The sequence below is a fragment of the Macrosteles quadrilineatus genome, unplaced genomic scaffold (assembly GCF_028750875.1).
Source record: "Macrosteles quadrilineatus isolate MER2022 unplaced genomic scaffold, UCM_ALF_1.0 Scaffold_7__1_contigs__length_78375512, whole genome shotgun sequence".
NCBI classification, from domain to species: Eukaryota; Metazoa; Arthropoda; class Insecta; order Hemiptera; family Cicadellidae; genus Macrosteles; species Macrosteles quadrilineatus.
Window position 1 is genome coordinate 74943629 of NW_026542600.1, and position 26192 is coordinate 74969820.

The 26192-nt window shown below is 34.5% G+C and overlaps 1 protein-coding gene across 1 annotated transcript; it reads left to right on the forward strand.

The window, feature by feature from the left end:
* The first annotated feature begins 396 nt into the window (after nt 1–396).
* LOC128998253 (homeobox protein unplugged-like) lies at nt 397–25715 on the forward strand. Its single transcript, XM_054424307.1, has 5 exons — nt 397–468; nt 10964–11186; nt 15126–15328; nt 22876–23090; nt 23773–25715. Exons 2-5 carry the CDS (start codon nt 10984–10986, stop codon nt 24025–24027), a joined length of 876 nt encoding a protein of 291 aa, XP_054280282.1. The 5' UTR covers nt 397–468; nt 10964–10983; the 3' UTR covers nt 24028–25715.
* Nucleotides 25716–26192: the final 477 nt, after the last annotated feature.

Consider the following 26192-nt stretch of genomic DNA (forward strand, 5'->3'; position numbering starts at 1 on the left):
TCATCATTAACATTACAGAATACAGAACTCTATGACGCTCAGTACTAGAGCATGCTAGGCTTCTGCAGGAAACTGTGAAGCTAACTTCAGATGTGTACCAATCATCATCATCGTCATGAATGTATAGATAAGCATCCTGTATCAGAGGTGGGACTTGAGACTCTCTATAGTGTAAGCTAGCCGGGGAACTGTAGACGATTGCCGAGCTAACTTACCATTTGATTGCTCCCTGAGTAAATACAATAATTTAATTTCCCGATCACTTAACAAACAAATAACTCTCACCGCTCGGCTGTGATTGGACGATCTGTGGGCCAATCAGAAGGCGTCTCGGCGAGGGGGCGAGGCCAAACCGTGTTTTCACTCACACACACATTATTTGTGTTCGTGCCGCCGTCGACGGTGCCGGTCCGTGTGACAGTGTCTGTGATTCCCTTACTCATCGCTGGATTTACTCTTTTCTATCAAGTAATTATTTCCTTTTTATAATCATTCATATTTATTCTATATATTATAAGCCAGGGTGTATAGTTTATTGAGTAATGATAAGCGGGAAAAGTGTAAACTGAAGTTAGGTAATAAAATAAGAGTTAGTTTTGTTATTTGATTTACTATTGCATTTGTGAATACTGTACTGGTATGAGTTTAATGTTGGTTTGGTAATATGGTTGCTGAGCTATGAAGTTATGGGAATAAAGAAGCTTATTTAGTAGCCAAATTATAACCATAACCTTTACTATGGCGATTATGTTTGTTAATGAATGTATAAATCCATGGTTGATTCTATTTTGTGCTTTCCGTATTGTCGATTGGTATAAATTCAAATCATCAACTAGTGTGGTGTTATGTATTATTTGAATCAACCAACCAAATGAGGTTGTTTCAAATTCAATCAAATTGCATTTGACTTAATTTACTATAAATATACAATTTAATTTCATTTGTTATGCATATACCTATATATTCTCATACTGATTCACTGATTCCCAAAGTTGTTGATGAACAAAAATAATGTGACATGAATTGGCCTTTTTTTTGTTTCCATTACTAAATTTATATAAGAGATTATACGCGTATATAATCTGAAACAGACTATAAATTCTAATAGTCTAAACTGTGTAAGCATAAAATAATTAAATTTTTTAATGTAAAGATTTCTGTGAAATTCTTTAGTCTAATGCTGTTTCTTAATAATTGTTCAAGTTGAGTATTAAGATTCTGATTAAAATGCGTAGGCCCTATAAGATAACAATTAATACTTCATAATAATAAACTGGCATTATAATAAAGCATCATATTACAGTGTAAAAAATGCTTTATTCGCATACTGTAGCACATAATGCCGTAATTAATCAGTTCTTTTATGTCCTGGCCCTTAAAAAACTTATATTCACTACCCCATAAGGGACACACAATCGTATAAATACATACAGAAACTATTATTATTTGTATTAAGCGTAACTGTAAGAATTAGGTTTCTTACATTTCTAAAATGTAATTAAAATATTCATTAAAGCCTTACAGTATCATACTATTCGATGGCGTAACATAAGCCTTAACACCCAGGTAACGTTATAATGTAAAAATTAAGAAAACTAACATAACAAACAAACCAATAATGTTATGATTGAGTTTATTAATTCATCGTTAAAACGTGTTAAGGTTCCATTTCAATCAATAACATCAGCTGCCAACAAAAACATACCCTAATCTAAATTGATATTAAGGAATCACAGATAAGATTACAAAACCCCCTTGTACCATAGATAAAAGGAGTGTCTATTGACTTCAAGGATGATTTGATACACCTATTTATAGACATTCAAATTGGGCAAGATATACAATGTAAACAATAAACATAGAATACTTTCAGCAAGTAAATTGAGTAAGTTGAGGTAGTGAGCCTGGACCATATTTATGATTACTTCCTGGCCTACTAAAAGCGACTGCACGTTTTCTAGGTTACTGCCCTTTGTATAGTCAAACCTTTACCTTAACCTTGTAGTCGATTAAATATATGTCTTTTAGAATAAAAAATAGCTTTCATTTGTGAACTTAAAGATATAAATATCAACTGTTTGTTAAAACATGTAATATTGCCATTGCCGTTACATGATAACCTACATAGCTTAACAACATGAGCCCGAACTATTTCCAAAATCACCTGGAATTATATTCATATTTGAAAAATCATGCACATGATAAAAACTGGGAATAATTGTGTAATGAGCTAGCATTTTCATAGCTGATGTTTCTATAACAAATTCATAAAGACACACCTTATATAAATAAGTTGTTTATGATATTTGACCGTCAAAATTAATTCAATGGATGGTCAAAAACATAAGTGGAACTTTTAAAAGTAATATATCTAAGTATTATTGCTATCAGGAGTTAAATATATAAACTTTATATATGCTGTATAAATCTTAACAAATATATACCACAAAATTGCGCGTTGATCCTTTAGAATATGATAAAAGCTGTTATATATTCCCTCGGATAAAAAAAAACCAATGATTAAGATCACCAATAGTGTTTATAAGCACGACACCTTTTACTAATTTCATTTTTATACTAATCAACACCAGAATGGTATAATTGTAAAAGAGAAGGTTTTACTACTATAACCGAGTATAAAGCAATATTTTTTCAAATTCAAATATTTTATTTTTCCATGCAAAACAAATAAATTAAACATACTTGTAAAGGGAAGAATCAGCCGTATGCGATCTTGGTGTCAAGTTTGTTTTGAACGATCATTCGTCCATTCATTTGGGTGTTCCAAACGATGGTACTGTACCATTATCGACTGACGATTGTGATGGCATATGATATATCCATTAGGACTTATAAATAATAAAACTACATCCAAGCCCTTTTGTAAGAGTCGCTATTATGAAATTCAAAGCCAACACTATAACGTCAAAGAACGTGAACCAGCATGATCGGACCATGGGAACGGAGGTTTATGGGGTAAAAATGGGGTTTTCCCATTTTTACCATAAAAACATAAAATTTTGGAATATCTTTCCCAACCATTTTGTAGAGCTTAAAAAAAGAAATAATTTAGTATATTGAAGCATTGTTGTATGCCTAAAGGTTACAGGGACAATTCAAAAAAGTATAAAAAATTCCCATGTTATTCTTAAGTTTACTTGATATATGTTGATAAAATTTGGCAAATTTATTTAATTCATCCTATACTATTGACGTATGGTCAAAAAACACTTTTTACCCTCCCCGTAGCAGCAAACCTAAGCACTCGTTAAATCTCTACATTAAATTGGGAATAAATATGTCTTATGGAAATATTTTAGTAAAAATGTAATCAGACATGTGAAAAATTCGCTTAGTCTGCAGGTTTGCTGTGGCGGGGGTATTATCTATTGTCTATGGGCATAGTGACGTCAGCGGCAGCCCCACAATTTAACACACTCTCCGGTCCGCGGCAGAGGAGCGGTAAATGGTAAACGTCTACTCGTTTGGTAATACTTCCTCTTGAATAAATAAAGAGGAGTCGGGGTCGTTTATTGCTCTAGTTTTTGTCGCTAAGAGGGTCAATAACGTGGGAATTGTTTCTCCCGTGACGCGTGTTGATCATCATGCTCGTGTCAATATTTTATGTTGTCATGTTGTCACACTTGTCTTCGTGTCTTGTCACGCCACTGATGACGGAAGTAGGTGATTCAATTCTATAGGTAATTACGAAGTTGAATAAGGGCAATTGTTTGTTTCATGTTTTAGTTACACATCGTTTGTTGCCTGTTCTGTACTAGATAATTGTGTAGATCTATACACGTGTAGAACTAGATTGGTAAAAAATACGTAAAATCTTCATCCGGGTCCCTGTCTACAATTACACTGAGATTTTTTTTCGCAGTTGTTTTATTTTAAAATTCGCCAATGGCACCAATCGCATGCGATAGGCTTAAATAAGGAATTTGTACCATTTTTATGGCTATTCTAATAGTTCTTTGGCGTTACAGTGTTGGTGTTATAAATGTGATAATTTTAACATTTTAGTTTTTCTGTTTTGCACAATGTCTGTATGTATAGGTAGATACAGTATCTAAATTAGATGATTTATCTTGAAAACTATCTAACGCAGTTATAATTATGTATATGTTATTTCAAAGTTCCAACGATCGCTTGATATAAATAATGATTTTTTTTTTGAAATTTTTAAAATCGTTCTTCTAAGAGCGGTTAGGGTGTTTGTTTTATAATTTGACATTTTAGGTTACACTATACAATACACCGATCCCATTGTGTGGGAGTTCAATGAACTCTCAATTATTTTGTAGAAAGAAAACATCTACCATTGGCTTTCTGCACTTCCCTAGCAGGATATTTATCAGAGACCTGCTGGGGTACATTTAAAAAAGTATCACTCTTTCTCATTCTTTGTCTTTTACAAATACTAAATTAAAATTGATTCCCGAATACCAATCATCATTTAATCGTCCTGGTTATAGCTACAGTGGTAATAAAACCATGCAAAATGTTGTTATCTATAATGACATTTTACGCTTATATGGCTAATAGTAATTTAACTTACATATAGTAGTTACATAGGCTATATAATATGTATTTCAACATAAACTAAAAATGCTAAAAAAAGTAAAGTAAAATATTTTTCTTACTAAAAGTTAACTATCGAATAACGTTAACAATAACAAACTGTTATTTGCATATACCTAATTGCATGTTTTCAAGTTAAGCCACACAAAAGGAGCGGGCCGAAGGAACCAGCCATACAAATCTACATTTCAGCCATACAACTTACTGTACGCAGTTACTGAAGAAACCGCGATATTGTTTCAACCTTCCTATAACTTTCCTGCTTGAATCACTTAAAATAACCATAATGTTTTAACAATATAGTATATATTTGGAAAGTTAGTACTGTAGTGTTTTGGTTTAAGAGGCATTGTCTTCTTGGGTGGCAATCTATGTGTCAATTGTAGCTAATATTACTAACTCTTAAATAATCATTGGAAATAAAGACTAGGAAATAACAAATTAATGATTCACACCATTTTCTACTCTACCATGTTTATTTTTAAAACCTGACACACATCGACTAAATTTACAATGTATTTGTCGTAAAGACAGTCAACCCTTTTTTAATTCTACAAAAATTCGTTTCTTAAAAAATCATTTAAATGTTTTGAACCATTTCATATCTCATAATCAAACCACAAAGCTATAACATATTGAACACTTCTAATTCAATTCAACCAAGTAGTTGTAGTTGTTGTAATTGGCACGAAGATGATATTTGTTGGTTTGAAGATTATTGTTGTTTCGATCGAAATCGATCGTCCTGACGTATTGCTTGCTCGAATTGTTTTGTTTTGTGTCGTAATATTGGACCACGGATTAATAGTGTTTAGCTTACTCTTTATTCTGTCATTGAACTTAATCCCGATATCACCTTGATCTGGGGACAGTAAAAAATTAACTATCAAGTCCAAAAATAAGGTACCACCATGTTCTTTACCCCTACATGGAAGGATAGTTTTAGATTTTATTTTATGCTTTTCAATTAATAGTTAGGAAATAAGTTAATAGGCCTTCCCCTTAAAACTTTGTACAAAACAAATATTCAAGTGGCACCTAAATATGATTTTAGTGCGTGTAAATATTTGATAACAACAGTTGTTATACTTAGCTAATAAAATGCCCTGTTAATTAGACTCAATAAAACACTTGTATCATAATTTTGTTTGGTACCATGCAGCAAATCAATTGCTTCGCCTAATTGCAGTTTATCAGCAAAATCATATTTACTTTGGGGAAGTAATTTTGTCCATTTAATGGGTTATCGGAACACCGACATTAGTTTACTAATGAGGCTATAATCTTCGTATTTATCTAAGTAAACTATCCAATTATTCGACACAATGAAAAGTGCAAAGATGAATGTAGCCTTATCACTCGTTTCTACGGAGAAATTAAACTCATATTACACAATTGTAAAATTTGCGATAACTAACAGATAATTAAGATAAGGTTATTTTGTAATATTTGTCTAAGGTTAAGCTAATGTTCTTACGCTAATTGATTTGAACTTTACACTCAAGGGGACTGCCATCTACTAATTACAGTAAAGTATTTTAACAAAATGTTAGGAATATACAAACTGTTTCAGCAAATTTTTCACATATGGATAACTAGTCAACGAACGAGCATAATCAAACTATGGGAACTGGGTTTGATTGAAGGGGGGGGGGTCTACGGTCGAAAATTTAGTACATTGAAGCGTTGTTGTACGTCAAATGGTAATAGAGAAAATTCAAAAAACTGTAAATTTAAAATTCTCATAATATTTTTACGGAGAATAAAATGATATTTAACACGTCGCTAGGATAAACAGTTGTTACGATTATACAGGGTGTTTTTTTTTTTTTTTAACTTGCATCTTTATTTATGTAAAAACCGCAATAGATAGAAATATGCAGTTGGCGGTAATCATCTATTGACGTAGGGGGCACAATTTTTTCTTAATTCAACGTTACATTCACATTCTTGCCCTTTTCCCCCTGCCCCCAACTTAATTGTTTTAAATAGCAAGGTACCCCTTGTGACATATCAAATAAAAGAGCATAAAAAAAGAAAATGTTTGATAAAAAAAAAATTGAAAATCGGTTCATAAATGTGTGAGATATTCCCCCCCTCCCCCCCCGGAACTTATTTTGTTTAATAGCAAGGTACCCCTTGTGACATATCAAATGAAAGAGAATGAAAAAAGAAAATGTTTGCTGAAAAAAAAATTAAAATCGGCTCATGAATTTGTGAGATAATCCCCCCCCCCTTTTCCCATACCCATAACTTGTTTTTTAATAGCAAGGTTTACCCGCCCTTGTGACATATCAAATGAAAAATAAATTTCACCAAACATTTTCTTTTGTCATGCTCTTTCATTTGATATGTCACAAAGGGTACCTTGCTATTGAAAAAAATTAAGTTTGGGGCAGGGGGGAAAGGGGGGGAATGTGAATGTAGCGTTGAATTCAAAACAATTGGGCCCCCTACGTCAATAGATGATTCCCGCAAACTGCATATTTCTATCTATTGCGGTTTTTACATAAATAAAGATGTAAGTTTTAAAAAAAAAACACTCTGTATATATTGATATCTTATTCGTTCTTATGTCGCACCAGACTTGGCAACTCTTAACCCCTCCCCCCAACCCAAATAATTCAAATTATGGTTTTTTAAACGCTTGTAGTGGCCAAACCGTCATTCTAATAAAATTAAGGAAGATCACTTGCACACTTGGTGTCCTTTAAAACTTCTATAGGTGGAACAAGATTTTTCAAATTGTTGTTTTTTCCTCACATTTCTTTGTTTAGGGATGGGTTTAGCCACCAAACTGCAATTCTTTCCTAAATTCGATACCGTAACTCTAATATCATTTTTGCACCCTACGTCTTTCGAAATATGTACCTAAAAAGATGTATGTGTATGTGTGTATAGGAAAATGTTCCTATCTTCATTCCTTCAACCCCAAATTCCGACTTGAACCTAAAATTTTAACTTGTTTTTCCTATTTTTGGTGGTTTAGACTGTCCTGGATTAAGTTAACAAACGTTTTGGGCATGTTTGACTTTATATCTCTTCTATCTAATATAAATCTAAAGTGTATTCTTAGTCAGTGTTTGAGATTTTTCACCAACTCTATTTTTGCCTCAAAATGGTGGGGAGAGATTTTAGTTTGAATAAAAAAAATCCAATTTTGAAACTTTCTTTATATGTTAAATTGGGGCCTACATAAACATAAGATTATATGAAAACGAACTAATGATTTGTTTACAACTTTTAGTAGTGTACATTTTGCTCTTTTACGGCATTTACCTATCTTCACTCATAGATTTAAATTGCTACCACAAATTCTGAGAGTTACTGTCGAATATTCGTATCAACAATAGGTTTTTTTTTATGTTTTTGCTTTTTGTGAAATAGATATAATGAGCTGCAGGGATAATATAATAATCTGGTTACAACATATCTATTTTATGTTACATAATGTAAAATAATTGTTTGTTACCTCGTGACAGTACCCTGATGCAATATAAGTAAGGTTATTACACTTTTAAGGAGGCATTAACTTTTCAAAATTGAACCACACAATTCTATACGTCTATTATCACTACACAAATTTTACTTAAGCACCTAATAAGTTATAACCACTTACCTGGATTTAAAAAAATATATATATATTCATCCAAAAGAGCGCAGCAATTTAATTATGTTTCTAAATCGATGACGAATGTGAACTATCTCATAAGGTAGATTTGAAAAACCATACTTGTCCCTTCCGCGTTCCCTCCTCCCTTCCCCCTTGCATGCGGATAGTGGATACCTATATATAATTATATATAATATACATATATTTAAGTGCGAGGCTTAGTTTGGTTGCAGAAACAGTAAATACGGTATGTATAATTTATTTTATGATATTTTGCCAACCAAAATGAAGAAAATTTATTTTTGTTTCTCTTAAATATCAAAAATATTTATTTTGCATTAGGACTAGCCGGGTTTATGAACCCAATTCATGAAACGAAAGCTGTAATCATACAAGAAGGTTGTCTTAAAATACTTGTCAATTAATTTGGTAATTATAATAAATAATTTCAAATGAGCGATCGAACTTAAAAGCCCATTGTCCTAGTAGTAAAACTGTAAGAAGCAAAAGAGAGCCAAACTCAAAGCAATTAACAATAGTTAACGTCACGTAATGATCATAAAGTTTATATTCTATTGTCTACAACTAAACCGAAGCCAACTGCTGAATACCTTCCAAATTACTATTAGTGTGTTGGTATCATAAACGCCCCTTCGTGACAGTATTATTATTTTGTAACTGACCAAAGAATAACAACAGTCAACTTCACAGGTGTTTCTGTGACATAACTCTTCTTAACCTTGTGGTTACTTTAGTTTATCTATACTGCACCATAGAATAAATAGATATATAATATGTAACCATCTTTATTGTATTTACTCTGTGGTAATTCCAGGGGTATAAATAAAGTTCCGGCGACCCACTTCAACCAGTGCGGGTCGCTGAAATTTTATCCCCCTGGAACTTTACCCCCTGGGCAAACCTGACGTCACTATGACCATAGATTAAAAGAAGTATACATACTCCTTTTATCTTTGCGATGACGTAGTAACCTGAATTTGAGCGTTCAAAAGTTGGTTCGTGGGCGGAATTTTACCCCCTGGCGATATAGAAATAATTAAGAATGATTGATTTTCTTATTTCTGTTTTTATTTAATTGTAAACATTTTATTATTAGGTAGCCATCGAATCCATTAAAATCCAATAAATCCATCGAACTGATGTCGCGAAACTCAAAAGTTCGCACCCGGAATTTTACCCCCTGGTTTGTGACGTCACGTTTGCCCAGGGGGTAAAATTCCAGGGGGATAAAAATCCGCTACCCCGTTGAAATGTATCAACAGTAAATCAACCGTTATTTATTTTCTTTATAATCATAATCAAAGTTTACTTCTGCATTAGATTTGCATTGCTATCTTTTGTTGAGCATATTTATTCGATGCTTAGCTAATTTGATGACAATTTTATTCTTCCACCTGCAGTTAATGCTCTTATGATTATTTTGGCCCTTAATAGTCCTAATGGATTCTATTCTAATATGGGGGCTAAAGATGAATGTGAAGTTTTACGAGATACATTTGATTTTTACTAAATTTTTTACCAATTAAACGAATGAAAATCAATGGTTGTTATTATCTTTATAGGAGTGTTCTAAAACACCCTAGTGAGTTAAAAATTAACTGATACTAGTTTCCAGGTCCTGCGCTAATTCACTGCATTCCCTAATTAATCCTTTTGCTATGTTTAGTGGCGTTTACTGTCATGGAATTTAAAAGTTATTCGTGGTATAACCTAAAACGGAATTATATCTATATATTTTTACTCCATCGTCCTTGGTCATTATAGGATTTTTAATAAACGAAACGGTACTGTACTGGCTATAGAAACAGCTGATCGTATACACTAGTCAGTAGAGATGTACTTTATATAACATTACAGGTTGAATAGCAGAGTTACTGCGCGATAACTGTTGTCAGGTCATTCTGTTGCGGCGATCTCCCTGTTATTAAAATAACGCTTTCGAGTTTCATTGCGACAATGCACTGCAGATCCGCAGAACAGAACGCCGTTTTTGAAAAACTTAAGTTTTGACGACAACTAGATACGGTAGTTAGTTTGTTGTGTGGGAGTGGGACTTGAAATAACCGAATTATTAAACTCGTCGCCACAACTTACACATGTTTTGTGGTTATGTTACGTTATGGCAATATTGCCAAATAGTAATAAACTAAACCGGAAAACCGGGTCTGTGTATGTGGAGTGTGGAGTGTGGGAATGGTACGTAGGCCGGAAGTCTCACAGGAAGTATACGTATTGTTTGCTATCAAACCTGAGTTATTTTATGTGTTTTCACATTATTTCTCTATAAAATGCTACACATATCTCTCAACTCCATGCTATATACTCATTTTGCAGTCATATTCAGCAATACGCACACAACTTAGGTGGCGTTGCCATTTTGAAATCAATTTGTTTACCAACGTCATTGACATTTCTTTACGTTTTTTACTAATGGCACGGTCCAAACCCTGGTCCGTAAGTTACTATCTAACGTCGAACTTCTGGTAGATAGCTTCATTAATTAATTGAAAAGCAAATGTCATGACATCTGTGTTTTAAAGGTGATAATGCAGATGACGATGTAGTTGCCAACACTTCGGACGCCATGCATCGTCGTCTGAATCTACGTGGTCTTCACACGAAGGCCGAAGACCAGTATTTACCACCTTTGGTAATAATAATGTTAGTATACAAGAGTATTTTGAAAGATGACATAGAGTTGAAGCTGGAACCCAAGTACTAATCCATCATCCTGTGGTCCCTGAGGTGGTGATGGTCCAGACGTGATGGAGGAGACAGACTGCATCACTGTCCCTGCCAAATGTACTCGGCCTCGCCCCTTCTCTATAGAGTCCATCATGGGTCTACGAGACAAGGTGTCACCCCTGCCTCAGGATCTGACCGTGTCCATCGTCCGGAGAGAAGATCATCCACCCCCTCCGCCACATCCACACCCCTCAGCTCTCCTAGTTCCGCCGGAAGCTCACAGGTAAATAAATGTTCTTTGCTAAAAGTTAATTTTGTTTTGTGTTTATGTTCAACGAACTATTGTGGCAATTTTTAATCTCAATTGATCCCATAAGATGATAACGTCCGTTAATAATCATTCCCTTAGATAGCAGGTCAATGTTCACATTGCGACCGTTTTGGTAGATTGTGGTTCAGTGGTAATTATTTGAATTCAGTAGTACCAACCGACACCACTGACTCCATCAACAACCACAGCCGAATAACCTTTTCCTATCAACCACCATGAGCTCTCGCTAAACATTATCTTGACCCTATAGCCAAACACCTTCATACTCATTTTCAGTTTCAAACCAGAATTCATTGTCCTACTTCTGGATATTGATTTATACTAAAAGAGTTACAGTAGAACCTTGTTAACGAGACTCTCATGGGGATTGTAAAATAAGACTTGTTATCAAGGTTGACTTCTTATCGAGGTTTGTAATTACATGTGATTAAGGGTAAAATAATTTTAAGGGGATTTGAAAATGACACTTGTTTGAAAATGACACTTGTAATCAAGGGCAACTTGTTATCGAGGGTCTTCTTATCAAGGTTCCACTGTATATCATGACACATTTAACAAAAAACTTAACATTTTGCCAGTTCTACATTACTGTATTCCAGTTCTACTTGACGAATGAGGATATTGTAGGGTAACAAAATAATTCTTTCAGTTTCAAATTTCTTTCGAGTTTTAAATTGGTAATTACAAATACCCCGTGCAACACACAGGGAATCGGGAAAAATACATTTTAATTATTACGTGGAATATGACAACCTTCTTTAATTAATTACAACTGATCAACAAAATAATGTACTACAGTACTGTGGTACCTTGTTTGTTACTTACCGAGTCTCGTTTCATTTCATTTATTTCCACTGCAAATAGCCAATTTGTACATGACAATTCAAAAATACATGATTCTGTGCAACAAATTTCAAGCAAAGACAAAGAACAATATTTAACAATTAACAAAATAAACAATATCAGATCAGTCAACGAGAAATATCAATACATGCAACACAATGCAAAAAAGAATGAGAACAAAAACAGAACAATAAATACAATAAATTAATTTACAATGCAACAACAAACACTAGCAAGATCCAAGAAAACAAAAACAGTGAGTTTTTCAAACTAGGCAGCAACAATATGTAGTAAAGCAATATGGGACAATTAACATGTGGGAGAAAATACAGTTTTGAATAGAAATACTTAGTTAGGAAACAGATATGCACTATCAAACAAGAATACGTCGTTTTACAAAGCACGTAGGCTACATAACAAATTTAAGCAAAATAATATATAATGCAATCAGACATAGTTTAAGTAAACTAATTGTTACATGCATAAATAAATATTAACGCTAAGAGTGAATAAATAGGAATAGTTTATATAAATACCTGTTAAAGCATCTCTTACCTCCCATTATCTACTGCAAAATGGAGGATTTTTGAGAACTTATTTATTTAAAATATACTTCGTTCCAAAAATGTGTAATACTTTGCCAAAGTACAAGAGGTTCTACCCGCGAATTCGCGGGTGTACAGAAGCCACCATTAAATTAATTTAATCAACTTTGACTTTATATTTCATTAAAAGGGTCCAAGTTTAAAAAATTCTCAATCTCGAAATTTTAACATCTACAGCCGTGGTGATCGCAACGATATAAACAACGATGTAGTTCTTTACATCGTTGGGTGATTGTGACAAAAATATCCCTTAATTATTAATCATCTATTTCCCCTTTGGAAATATATCGGTAAAAATAGGCTACATTTTGAATTGGTTGAGTTCGTAAATAGTTTATTATTTAATACCGTTTCTAAATCAATTCCAAATCCTCATTATTTTAGATTTTAACGATTGTTTGCTGTGGTATGAACAGGGAATAGCTCAACCATCAGCACATGCGAAAATATTAGGACAAATTTAAATTTAAGAGGTCATTAATTTGAATTATGAGTATCACTGGTCCTAAGACTCCTCTTTAAGGAAGGTGTCCCATTTTGTAACGCACGTAGGCCTACAAAATTATCTTCTTTACAATTGGCTTTCTACTCTTACGTAAAGACATTGGCCACTTCAAAACATCTCCACCATCAATATAGACACACATCTCCATACCGTTTCAACCATAGTTAGGAGTATTTTTAGTATTTGTGGAATTATTTTTAACACATTAGAAAATTAAATATTACTCTTACTTCATTACTCTCGCCACCAGCTGCAAAAGGTAGCTAATTTGTGAAACACTTTACATGAAAAAATATCGGAAAATTACCTGCCATCTTTTTAAAAATCAATCAATGATATAAGTTGCTGTTCTTAAGGCATAACATTTTCAAACGAAACCTTTACGAATGGGAAATATCATTTCCGTAGTTTTTAATATGTAGGTGTTTGTGCGTTAAACTACAAGAAAATGGTTGAATAACCAAAATATAATTGATGTTCAATCGAGGTAATTCGGCAATTCAATGTTCGGTGAGGCAACGCAAAATCTTGGTCAGGCGAAAAATAGAAGAATATCGTTGGGAAAATTATACGTGTCCCTGTAAAATTCCATCTAAAACCTTTCCAAGGTGGAAGAGGACAAAGTACTATCTTATATAGTGAACAACTCGCACTGAATCACTACGATTACGTCACGTCAGCCATCTTGGATGTTTGTTACGTAAGAATGATGAAAACACAAGTACATGCACAATTGTCGAGGACTCTATTACAGTGATAATTATTTCATTGACGGATGAATAAATAGAAAAAAGGTGATGCAAATGACAAGTGAAAATACAGCATTTAAGTATATTTTAATTTCATGCAAGCTTCAGCCCGAATAGAACTACATATTGATATTATTCACAACCAAAAATAATTGAAGGCTCAATAACGAGTAAACAAGGAAAATGTTAACAATAAAAAAATAACAGTGAGTAGAAATATTTTACACGAAGAATTATTATATTAAAATAAAGAAAAAAAATATATTAAATAATAAATAAATTAAATCTACAACTACAACTGTCATGGAATTGAATGGCCATTTCTATAACCTAACATCGTTAGGAAAACACGTCGTTAGTGACAGGCTCAACCCCGGAAACGCTCAAGATAATTATTTTCAAGAACGGTATGCGTTGCTCCTAAATAGTTCGAACGTCCGGTTGCATTGTGTCATTTACACTAATATGCTAAGTCAACCACTTGACAAAATGTCAGGTATTTCCGCAGGACGAAGGGTGAATCACAGGTCTAAGATAAAGACAAATTAAAAGTGTTGCAATTTTTCATTGAAGTTCGTGTTGATATGCGTGGTCCAAGAACGCGTCTATTGTGTTCAACCGTTGGTTGCTGAATGTGTTAAATTCTATTTTAGGCCGGTTTTATGCACCGCGACGGTTAGATTTTTCACTAAGGTACTGTCAAGTTTGTGATTTTTTAAATCTAAATTTTAAAGGCTTGAACCTAAACAATTCTAATAAAACCCCGTTTAAGTTTGTTTTTCTTGTAAAATTAAAAGTTAAATTAAAATTAAAGAGTTTGCACTAGCAATCATTCAACACGAAAATGTTAGCTTAATATTAAATATAAACTTGAGAGCACGGGAGAACACAAGCATAACACTTCAATATAAGCAATAGACGCTGGCCATCAGCGATCCCGTCTGCTCCCAGAGCAGTGCCCCGCTTCAGACGCTAAGCGTCTCAAGCGTCAGCCGCTTCTTGGACATTGGGCCTTATCAACATAACAAATGTTGTAGTTTGGTGCCGTTATCTAAAGTATGTCTGCTTTTTAAGTGTTGGAAAACCAGTCCCAGAGCGAATGCGGATTGGTTGTCCGTCTTCTCAACTATATTGTAAGACGGACTCTTTGCCAGTAGACCTTGGGACTGACTGTCTATGTTTGTTCCAGATCCCTGCTGTATCAGGACCTCCTGACAGAACCATGTCTCAATCCCTTCCTCTACCACTCCTGGCTGGCCTCTCTACCTGTAAGACAGGACGTCGTAGCTCCTCTCTTCTCGCCACCAACTCACCATTCCGACGACTCTAGGTCGGATTCTAGGTCTCCAGTCACTCCCCATGACCTCACTCTTCCGAGACTTCATCCTGTTGGTAAGTCATTGTTTTGCCCCCCTACACATAGTATAAGGAGAAAGTAATGTTTTAAAAATGTTCGAGTCTGAGTTTTTGGTGGAAACGCAAGGAGTTGGTAGTCCTTCTGAACAAAGAAAAAATACCCCCGCCGCAGCAAACCTGCAGACTAAGCGAATTCCCATTTGCCTGACTGGATTTACACTAAAATGTTTCCTTAAAAACATCACATTTATTCCTTATTTAAATAACATTAGTTTAACGAGTACTTAGTTTGCTGCAACAGGGAGAGTAAAAAGGTATTTTTGTAAAATGTAATAGTTTAGTATAAAATGAATGCATTTTCCAAATTTGATCAAAATATGTTCATAAACAAGCAAATTATTTTACAACAGTTTACTTATTCTCCATAAGAATCACATGGGAACTTAAATTTACAGATTTTTAGAATTTTCTCCGTAACCATTAGGCCGCAAAATAACGCTTCAATATACTAAATTACTTTTTTGAAGCTCTACAAAATGGTTTGGAAAGAAATTGCAAAATTTTAAGTTTTTAGGGTCAAAAATGGGATAAACCAATTTTTACCCCATAAAACCCCCCATAAAACCCTGTTCCCATAGTCCGATCATGCTGGTTCGCGAACTCGTTCGAATAAACGTAGGTTTACACGTTTGTACCAAATTTCAACAAAATCGGATGATTTTTGCTCGAGTTATCGTGCTAACAAAAATATATTTGAATTTGAACGGATAGTGTTTTTGGTCTATAGGGACCTCAAAACCAAAAAGTAAATCGGTCCCGGGTCCAGGTCTTGCCATGAGTACTACGGTAATAGCTTATTCCCTATAGGGGAAATTCGCTAAAATGGATTTTTGAAGCGACGTCTGTGTGTTTATACAGAGCTGCAGACTACACATGTAGTCCGCGTTTGATGCAATTTGGTATGTGGGTTTGAATGGTTTGTTGCAAAATGGCGGTTGATTATATAATGGAAGTCAGTATATACCATTAACTCTGTATAGTCAGTCACCTCTTGTGAAGCCGCAATCTACAAACTAAAAGATTCACACTACTCCAGCCGCTGAGTGTCACGTAACTGTTACAAAATGCTGAAAATTCAGCTGGTAAATTAAAACTGTTTGAAGAAAAACGTTGAATTTTGTCAGCATATTAAGAATTCAAAATTTAAAACGAGATCTAATAACATTTTAACATTCCTAGTCTCTAAACTTCATTTAAAAAAATGATATGTTTTCTATTGTTTTTGCAAATGATCTCAGGAATGAAACAGGCTATCGTACATTTAAGAGTCAGCTGAAAGAGCTCTTGATTGTTTATTGTTTTATAGTGTTAAGGTTTTTTATATTAGAGAAAACATTGTAACATGTTTATTTGTATTGAATATGAAGCTTTCCAATGTCTGCAATGGTAGTGCCTATCACGTTCTCTGATATACAAGGTTGACAAAGTATAATTTACTTGAGATAAATGGCGAGAATTTGCTGTTATTTCATTTTCAAAAACACCATCCGTTCAAATTAAAACATATATTAAATACATACATTCATAACATACATATTATGTGTGTGTCCGTTAGCACGATAACTCCAGCAAAAATCATCCGATTTTGATGAAATGTTGCTCAAACGTGTAAACCTACATTTATTCGGACGAGATCTGGAACCCATGATCAGACCATGGGAACGGGGGTTTATGGGGTAAAAAATAGGCGTTTTTCCATTTTTGACCCTCGAAAAATAAAATTTCCGAATGTTTCTTTAATCAATTTTGTAGAGCTTATGAAAAAAATAAGTATATTAAAGTATTTTTGTACGGTTATTGGTTACGGAAATCTTTTTTACATAATTTTTTTATTCCCATGTTATTATTATGGAGAATATTGTAAATTATTCTAGTTTGCTTGTTTATGTATATATTTGTATAAAATTTGGCAATTTTATTTGTTTTGTATAAATTTATTATTATTTTACTAAAAACAAACTTTATTACCCTCCCTGTAACAGCAAACCTAGGTACTCGTTAAACCTAATGTTGGTTTATAGTTAAACCAAATTTAAATATATTAAATTTGTGAAGATCAAATCAGGCTTTAATAAAGGTTCGCTAGTGCGCAGGTTTGCTGCGGCGGAGATATTTTAATCTTGCCTGTTCCCCTATTGGACTTGTTGCTGGAAAGTGGCTGTATGGTATATGGTATTCGGAGATATCCCATTCCTCATATCATATGGACTAGCAAAATGGAGTCCAAGTAAAATGAATTAATAAAAATAAGTCTAGGAGCTTGTTTGATATACTGTATTGGGAAGGGTTCCATGCAACGAGAAACAGCTCAAATTTATCGTATTGAGGTAACATATTGAAAACTGACGTGAACATGTGTTTTTGAGGGTTGATCAAAGAAACTGCCATTAAGAAATTGAGTTGAAGTATGTGGGTAGTATTTGGTGTACAGTTTTGTTTTAATACTCCATAAAGATATGTTATAAAGTAATTTAAATCAGTTGATAGTCTATTTGTTTAATTATTGTTTACAATATTTAAATTTTTGAATCAATGAAGTTCAAACCCTCACGTACACGTAGCATACTTAATACAAAAAATAGCTTATAAATTTAAGTGTCATTATTTAAAAACACATTTCAGTACATGCTAACGTAGCTTTCATCCTTATACAAAACTTATAGATTAACATTTTATACCATCCAGGAATTGTAGTCCAGAAACACACAAACACATTAGCGCTGAAGCTGTCTGGCAAAAAGGATAGAACTACTAAATGCTCCGTTTAGTCGAGCTACAAAACAGCTGTGTACAATTTACTGACAAATTATTTACAGGAGCATCAAAAAGCGCGGGGGAGGAGAGGTTGTTATAAATGAGTTGCCGAGCAAGTCGTCGCCTTTTTAACCGATCCGAGGGTGATGAATGCTTTGGGCAGGTGAGGCAAACTCTGCCAGCTTCGCTCGGACCCCTCTCAACGGCCCAGTCCTAAATGAATCTCCATGCTAGTTTAGGCAACGAGGCGGTCGTGCAATGGTGTAACTCCTCATGGTCCTTCGAGCCGGATACAGCTATCTGCAATTTGTGAAATTGCCGAGATTAAATTACGCGTTGAATCTTAAGGCTTCGTCGATCTAGATCCAAAACTTCATTATAGATTCGCTAAATAGAATACGACGTCTAAAATGTAATTTAAGGTTTTTTTACTTTTCTGGACTTTTTTCTTGTTTTTGTAGCGAGTTGCTACCGCCTCTACGAGTTGTGTATTAATGACGTTTTATTAATCACTATCTATGTACACTACTCATTACCTATATAATTGTTGCTATTGACATCAAATCCTCAAAAGATCATCCGTTGTAACTCAAAGAATGCTACTACAAAACTTATTGGAAATATATTGCATTACTAAACCTAATTTATTACAACCATTTACTTTTTAATTTAAACATCTTAGCTTTTCCAAGATTCCTCAATGTTTCTCCTCTAGGTTTACAAAGTACGAAGCATAATAATCATAAAGCGTTCATTACGAAGTAAAAATAATATTTTTTATAAAAAGAATATTCAATTGACTCTAATGTGAAATCTAATCATAGTTTAGGCATTCAAACATACTGATGGTACAACATACAACGAATCTGTAATGTTGTCACTCATTATACCTTATAAGCCCAAGAGAAGTGATGTCAAGACTAAACCAGGACGGGAATAGGAGAGGAAGTATTTATCATTAATCAAAAGCTCGGACGGGAATCAACCAGTATCAGGTTGGCGACAATAGGTGGCGGGACCACAATAATTAAGCAGGCGTCGTCGTTCTTTGACTTAGAGTGGGTGGGGGGAAGACGGACTCGGAATACTTATGGCGCTGCGGCGGCGCTCAAAGGGTGCCAAAATAGTCGGATAACTCGAGGTGGGAATGGTAATGTTGACAGATTGTTTCCCGCCGCGTGAGGATATGTGGGGTGGTCACCATAGTGCGGAAACGCAACAGACCTGAGGAAACACTGGGTGACATAATTATCCACCAGATCTGAAAAAGCTCTAGGGAACATAGTAAACTAACCATAGGTAACATAACATACCCACCATACCCGAGGAATCACTAGGTAACATAACATACCCACCATACCCGAGGAATCACTAGGTAACATAACATACCCACCATACCCGAGGAAATACTAGGTAACATAACATACCCACCATACCCGAGGAATCACTAGGTAACATAACATACCCACCATACCCGAGGAATCACTAGGTAACATAACATACCCACCATACCCGAGGAAATACTAGGTAACATAACATACCCACCATACCCAAGGAATCACTAGGTAACATAACATACCCACCATACACGAGGAATCACTAAGTAACATAACATACCCACCATACCCGAGGAAATACTAGGTAACATAACATACCCAGCATACACGTGGATACACTACGTAAAATAACATACTCACCATACCCAAGGAAACACTAGGTAACACAACATACCCACCATATATAAGAAAACACTAGGTAACATAACATACTCACCATACCCAAGGAAACACTAGGTAACACAACATACCCACCATACTCGAGGAATCTCTAGATAACATAACATACCCACTATACCCGATGAATCACTAAGTAACATAACATACCCACCATACCCAAGGAATTTCTAGGTAACATAACATACCCACCATACCCGAGGAATAACTAAGTAACATAACATACCCAAGAAATCTCTAGGTAACATAACATACCCACCATACCCGAGGAATCACTAAGTAACATAACATACCCACCATACCCGAGGAATCACTAAGTAACATAACATCCCCACCATACCCAAGGAATCTCTAGGTAACATAACAAACCCACCATACCCGAGGAAACACTAGGTAACATAAAATACCCACCATACCCGAGGAATCACTAAGTAACATAACATACCCACCATACCCGAGGAATCACTAGGTAACATAACATACCCACCATACACGAGGAATCACTAAGTAACATAACATACCCACCATACCCGAGGAAATACTAGGTAACATAACATACCCAGCATACACGTGGATACACTACGTAAAATAACATACTCACCATACCCAAGGAAACACTAGGTAACACAACATACCCACCATATATAAGAAAACACTAGGTAACATAACATACTCACCATACCCAAGGAAACACTAGGTAACACAACATACCCACCATACTCGAGGAATCTCTAGATAACATAACATACCCACTATACCCGATGAATCACTAAGTAACATAACATACCCACCATACCCAAGGAATTTCTAGGTAACATAACATACCCACCATACCCGAGGAATAACTAAGTAACATAACATACCCAAGAAATCTCTAGGTAACATAACATACCCACCATACCCGAGGAATCACTAAGTAACATAACATACCCACCATACCCGAGGAATCACTAAGTAACATAACATCCCCACCATACCCAAGGAATCTCTAGGTAACATAACAAACCCACCATACCCGAGGAAACACTAGGTAACATAAAATACCCACCATACCCGAGGAAACACTGGGTAACATCACATACCCACCATACCCGAGGAATCTCTAGGTAACATAACATACCCACCATACCCAAGAAATCTCTAGGTAAAATAGCATACCCACCATACCCAAGGAATCTCTAGGTAACATAACATACCCACCATACCCGAGGAAACACTGGGTAACATCACATACCCACCATACCCGAGGAAACACCTGGTAATACAAAAAAAACCCCACCATACATAAAGAAATTCTAGGCACACAATAGACCAACCAGACCTGAGAAACCCCTATGTAACATAGCAAATCAACCAGACATGAGGGAAGTTTAGATAACATAACAAACCCATCAGGTCCAATGTAACTCTAGGCAACATATACCAATCAGCCGAAGAAACACTAGATAACATAGTATGTTATCTAGTGTTTCAACATACCTTTCCTGGAGCTGTATGGTTATAAGGGAAAATGATTAAAGGAAGGATTCAGGAAATCTATCAGACCAGAGGGAGCGATATGTAACATAGCCTAATAATCCATTGACAAAACATGAGGGACCAAGAGACAATATTTCAGTTATCTTATGTGGAGGAACACCCGACTCGCTCACGGACACTCACCACCGTCCTAATTGCCCAAAAGCCCCGATACCCTTCAATAAAAATATAACACCTGTTGTATAATGCCTCAAAATCGCAATTCATATGTTAGATGTACAATAGAGAAATAACTAAAATAATAAAATTAAATCAATAATTAAAAATGATTATCAAATTTCTGTGATTTACGTGGCAGGTGAATGATCAGTTGTAATCCCTTGCGTCTAAGTCTGTGACTGTGAGGGCTACGTGTGTGAGTAGGGTCGGCCCTTTGGTCAGCCGCTGTCGCTAAGCAAACAGACTATACAAATAAGTACAGTGGCAAACTGAATGCAATGTAGTTTGCTTATTTGGTTTGACAAAGAATTAAAATTCATAATGTTACTTTCTAGTAACTAGTAACATTGTCATGATAACTAGACTAGTAATAAACAACCCACAATATCCACGATAGCTAGATAGGCTTAATTCAAGACCAAACCCGTAAACTAGCTAATAATCAATTTCCAATCAAAGTAACAAGTATCAAAGTTCAGCGTCGACGAATTAGAACGAAGAAAGTAATTACACAAGGACTTTTTTATCGACGAAATACAAATTTAATTAGGTGAGAAAAGATAAAGAGGAACGAAGAAGTGGCAATGGGCTGGGGAGAGGCGGAGCTTGCTACAGATCGTCTCCAGGCCCAATTGACATCAAAGTGTGGCTGGGAATCGACCGAAGAAACAGTGATGATTTATATGTGAGGGGAAGCTACAAACAATGCGACATGCCAACATGTCTTCCAAACGGCGCCGCTTCGGTCTTTGACTACGCTGCAACATCTTGAGTCTTGTGACCAGGTGCTCGTCTTCGACTGCACGTGAACTCTGCACTTTGGTCGTAGTAAGACCTTCCTTCATTTCATTCATAGTTTGCGAAGCAACTCCTCAGTTTTCTAAAAATACTGAAGATAAGATTTTTATTGGGTCACTTTGGGAGACGATTACATTTTTTATAGATTTGAATGAAAAGTGAATGTTTCGTTAGTTGTATGCAAACATGTTGCCCACCAAGACCAAATTGAATAACCGTGATCATTTTAGTTCCCACCTTTAAACTAGCTTTCCCAAGCTTAACCATTTTAAATAATATTTCAGGTTACTATAGTTATCATCCATTATATCAATATCATGACGTTGATATATGGACACCATGCTGCATATTTTAACAGGGACATGAGTGAATGATGAGTTTTATTAGCCAGAATCGTTAAATAATAAAGAAAAATAAATTAAGAGTTGGCTCGTTGGCTGAGTATTTAAATCCACGAGACACCCCATGAGCCTGAGACGGCTGTTACAGTATAGGATTCCTCTTCAGCCTTCTTCGAACTGACAACGACGCTTGTTACAGGCAGTCCTGGAGGCAGTGGACGGGACAGTGGAGATGGCGAAGACGACGAGACTCCAACAAACAACACACCATCTTCCAACAAGACCCGTCGAAGACGAACAGCATTCACCAGCGAGCAGCTCCTGGAACTTGAGAGAGAGTTTGTCGCCAAGAAGTACCTGAGTTTGACTGAGAGGTCACAAATTGCAAACGCATTAAATCTCAGTGAGGTTCAGGTACGTTCCTTTTGGAGGCTGAATATAGTCTTTTACCTCAAATGCTAGTTTGTTATAGTCTCGTACTCAAAGATTTAGTGCGTAGGTAATCTTAAACCTCTACAGCTTTTTGCACCCTTGTAATCTTCTGCATCTCAGATTTCTTGGTGTATTTAATGATTCTTTATCGTTACTTAGCAATATTTGGTATCTCGGCGTTGCTAAAGATTAATAATAAACCACCAACTTATACCTCTTAAACCACTAGAACACCACTTAATATCCTATTTTACCAATTGATAATATCTTTTGTACTTCTTACTTAATTTGTTTGTATCTTTTACCTTGAACTTTCAGTTGTTTTCCTCATATTATAATTTATATTTTTGTAAATTCGTCCTCATGTTATGTTCACTTTCTACAAATTCAAATGTTTTACTATTAACAAAAGTTACATCCATCAAAATGTACAAGTTGTGTTATTAAATCTTGTATAAAATAACATTGAATTATTAAGGCAATTACGAAAGTAAATAAAAAAATTATAAGTATAAACGATTTATTAATATTATTACTCGTATGAGGATTTACCTTATACTTTTCTTTATATCACTGACTCGGATTCATTTTTTCATTTAATAATATTTTTTGCAATTTCAAAAACTATTCTTAACCTATAAGTTACCGTATCATATGTTTACAGGTTAAAATCTGGTTTCAAAACAGAAGAGCGAAATGGAAGAGGGTCAAAGCTGGTGGAATGTCTTCTTCTTCGGGTGCAGGAGGCCATAGATCAAGTTCCTCCAACAACAACAACGGTTGCAAGATAGTTGTTCCCATTCCGGTCCATGTGAACCGTTTTGCCGTCAGATCTCAGCATCAACAGTTGGAGAAGTGTGGGCCCGGGCTGGCTCATTTGCACGGACTCAAAATCCAGCCCCCAGGCCCCGGTTGCTAGCCGTGGCGTCCCTCGGGGTTCAGTGATAGTCATTCTCTGTTTCTACCATAGGTTCTGCTGGAAATCAAACTCTGTACATCTATCCTGGGGTTTATTTCGTAAACGGATGAGAGTTTAATGACAATTTTCACTATGTCTAAACTAATGTATTGAAATTAAACACATCGTTGTGTTGTTTGAAACTTTGTTACCATCTTTAAAGTTGTATTATAATTGGTGATCGACAATTTCATATAAGTTACCTGAGTGGACTGGAAGGTTAATATATAAAATTTACCACAAATTATACTATTTATTTTCTTCTTACTAGAAAAAGTGCTTTGTGATAAGCATCGCGTACAATACAAAATTGTTTTTACATTCTTCAATAATCTGGTACTGTACACGATTTCCAATTTTATGTGATAATTTCAAATTGGCCTAGTGAAGATATGGGGTTTGTCACTCACCCGTTTATAAAAAATACCCAGATCAATTATACATAGTTTGTCTTTATATTATCTGATTACGGCCATATCCATAATGTGAATGTGCAATATGCTTATTTTATTTTAAGTTCTTTAGGTGTTATGAATCTTTACCCAAAATTAGCTTTTATTTATTACTAAGTGAAAACGGGTTGAAAAAAATACTCAGGTTTGAAATAGTGGATTAAGTGTTACTAACTAAATAGTTTACGCCCATTTTATAATCCCGATTTAAACGTTTTTTTATTATTCTGTCAAATTTACACTTAAGTGGATTACGAAATAATATCAGCCTCAACCATAAGTACTCGTTTTTTTTTACGTTCATAGTTTTTTATTATTTAATAAAGTTAGATTAATTTTCTATAACACCCACTTGATTTTTTATTGGGTCTAGTCGAAGTGTATGTGTGTGAAACTGATTTTATAAGCCCATTGATTATTCCAAATAGAATTCCCAAAACGTATCTCACATTTTCAATTCAAAGTTTTATTTAGAATATTTGATTCAATATCAATATGGTTTATACCTGACGAATTAATCCAATGGCTTGAATTTAAGTGAAAGAAGCTGATTTTTTAGATTTAAAATTCAAGTGCTAATTTTATACCAAAGTTTTCTGACCATAAAACGATTTATTCTTATTTAGACTATCTTTGCAATTACTTTACCAAGTAAGCGTCCATCACCGTTATTTAGAAGTTGCTTTTTAACATATTAAGTAATTTAATTTCGATACTTAACGTTGTTTTCCTAATATGAATTATTGTATGTAATAAACAATTTTTTTAGTTCGTATTAAATTCAGTACGTACCAAAGTGACAAAATGAGTTTCTAATCCATCCTATAAAGTAAAGAGAGGTGAATGTTTCATAGATATTTTAAAAGTATGTTTTAATTGTTAATGAATATCAAGTATTTAGCCAGTTTTTGTGTTAGTTAAAATATAAGAATTTTTGTTCCAGTTTTATCTTGACAACCATAAACACATTGTTGCAAGATCGTATTTTGCTATTATAAAGTCCGACTGTTCAATGCAATCCCTAATTTCAGGTTGTCCAAACCCGTTTTGGCGGGCTTTAGTAATTTACTTGTACAGTATATATATAAAAATTGTTGGAATAGAAATAAGAATAGAATATTAGTAAGAATGTTTTGTTTTGTATATAGTTATGATCACAGAAGTAAATGTTTTATAATGTTTATTTGAAGATTATATCTTAAGTAGGAATTAAACTATATCGTTCTTTGCTTTAGTTTATTAGATATTAATAAATTGTTCTAATAAAATATTTTCTCGTATTTAATGATTTATCCCGAATCTCAATTTAAATTCAACTGAAGTTGAATGTTCCTTAATAAAAACGTTCTCTGAAACTATTCAGTTAAGAAAGTAACATATTTTACATTAGACAATATTGGCAAGTAATATAACTTCCTATATACTTTATATTATACTTTATACAAAGAAGTTTACACGGCGATCACGTAAATATAGTCTTTGTGACACAAGTATACAAAACTTCTGTGTCGTAAAGGCTAATTAATTACGTGAGTTGCTTACACTACTTTACCTACGATCGTTTCGTGTGTTAATAAAGTTTTTAAAACATCATAACCTATACTCTTTCTGCATAGGTTCTGTATAGGTCTATTTTTTCAGGGAATATGTAGGATATTGATTGCAACATTGTTA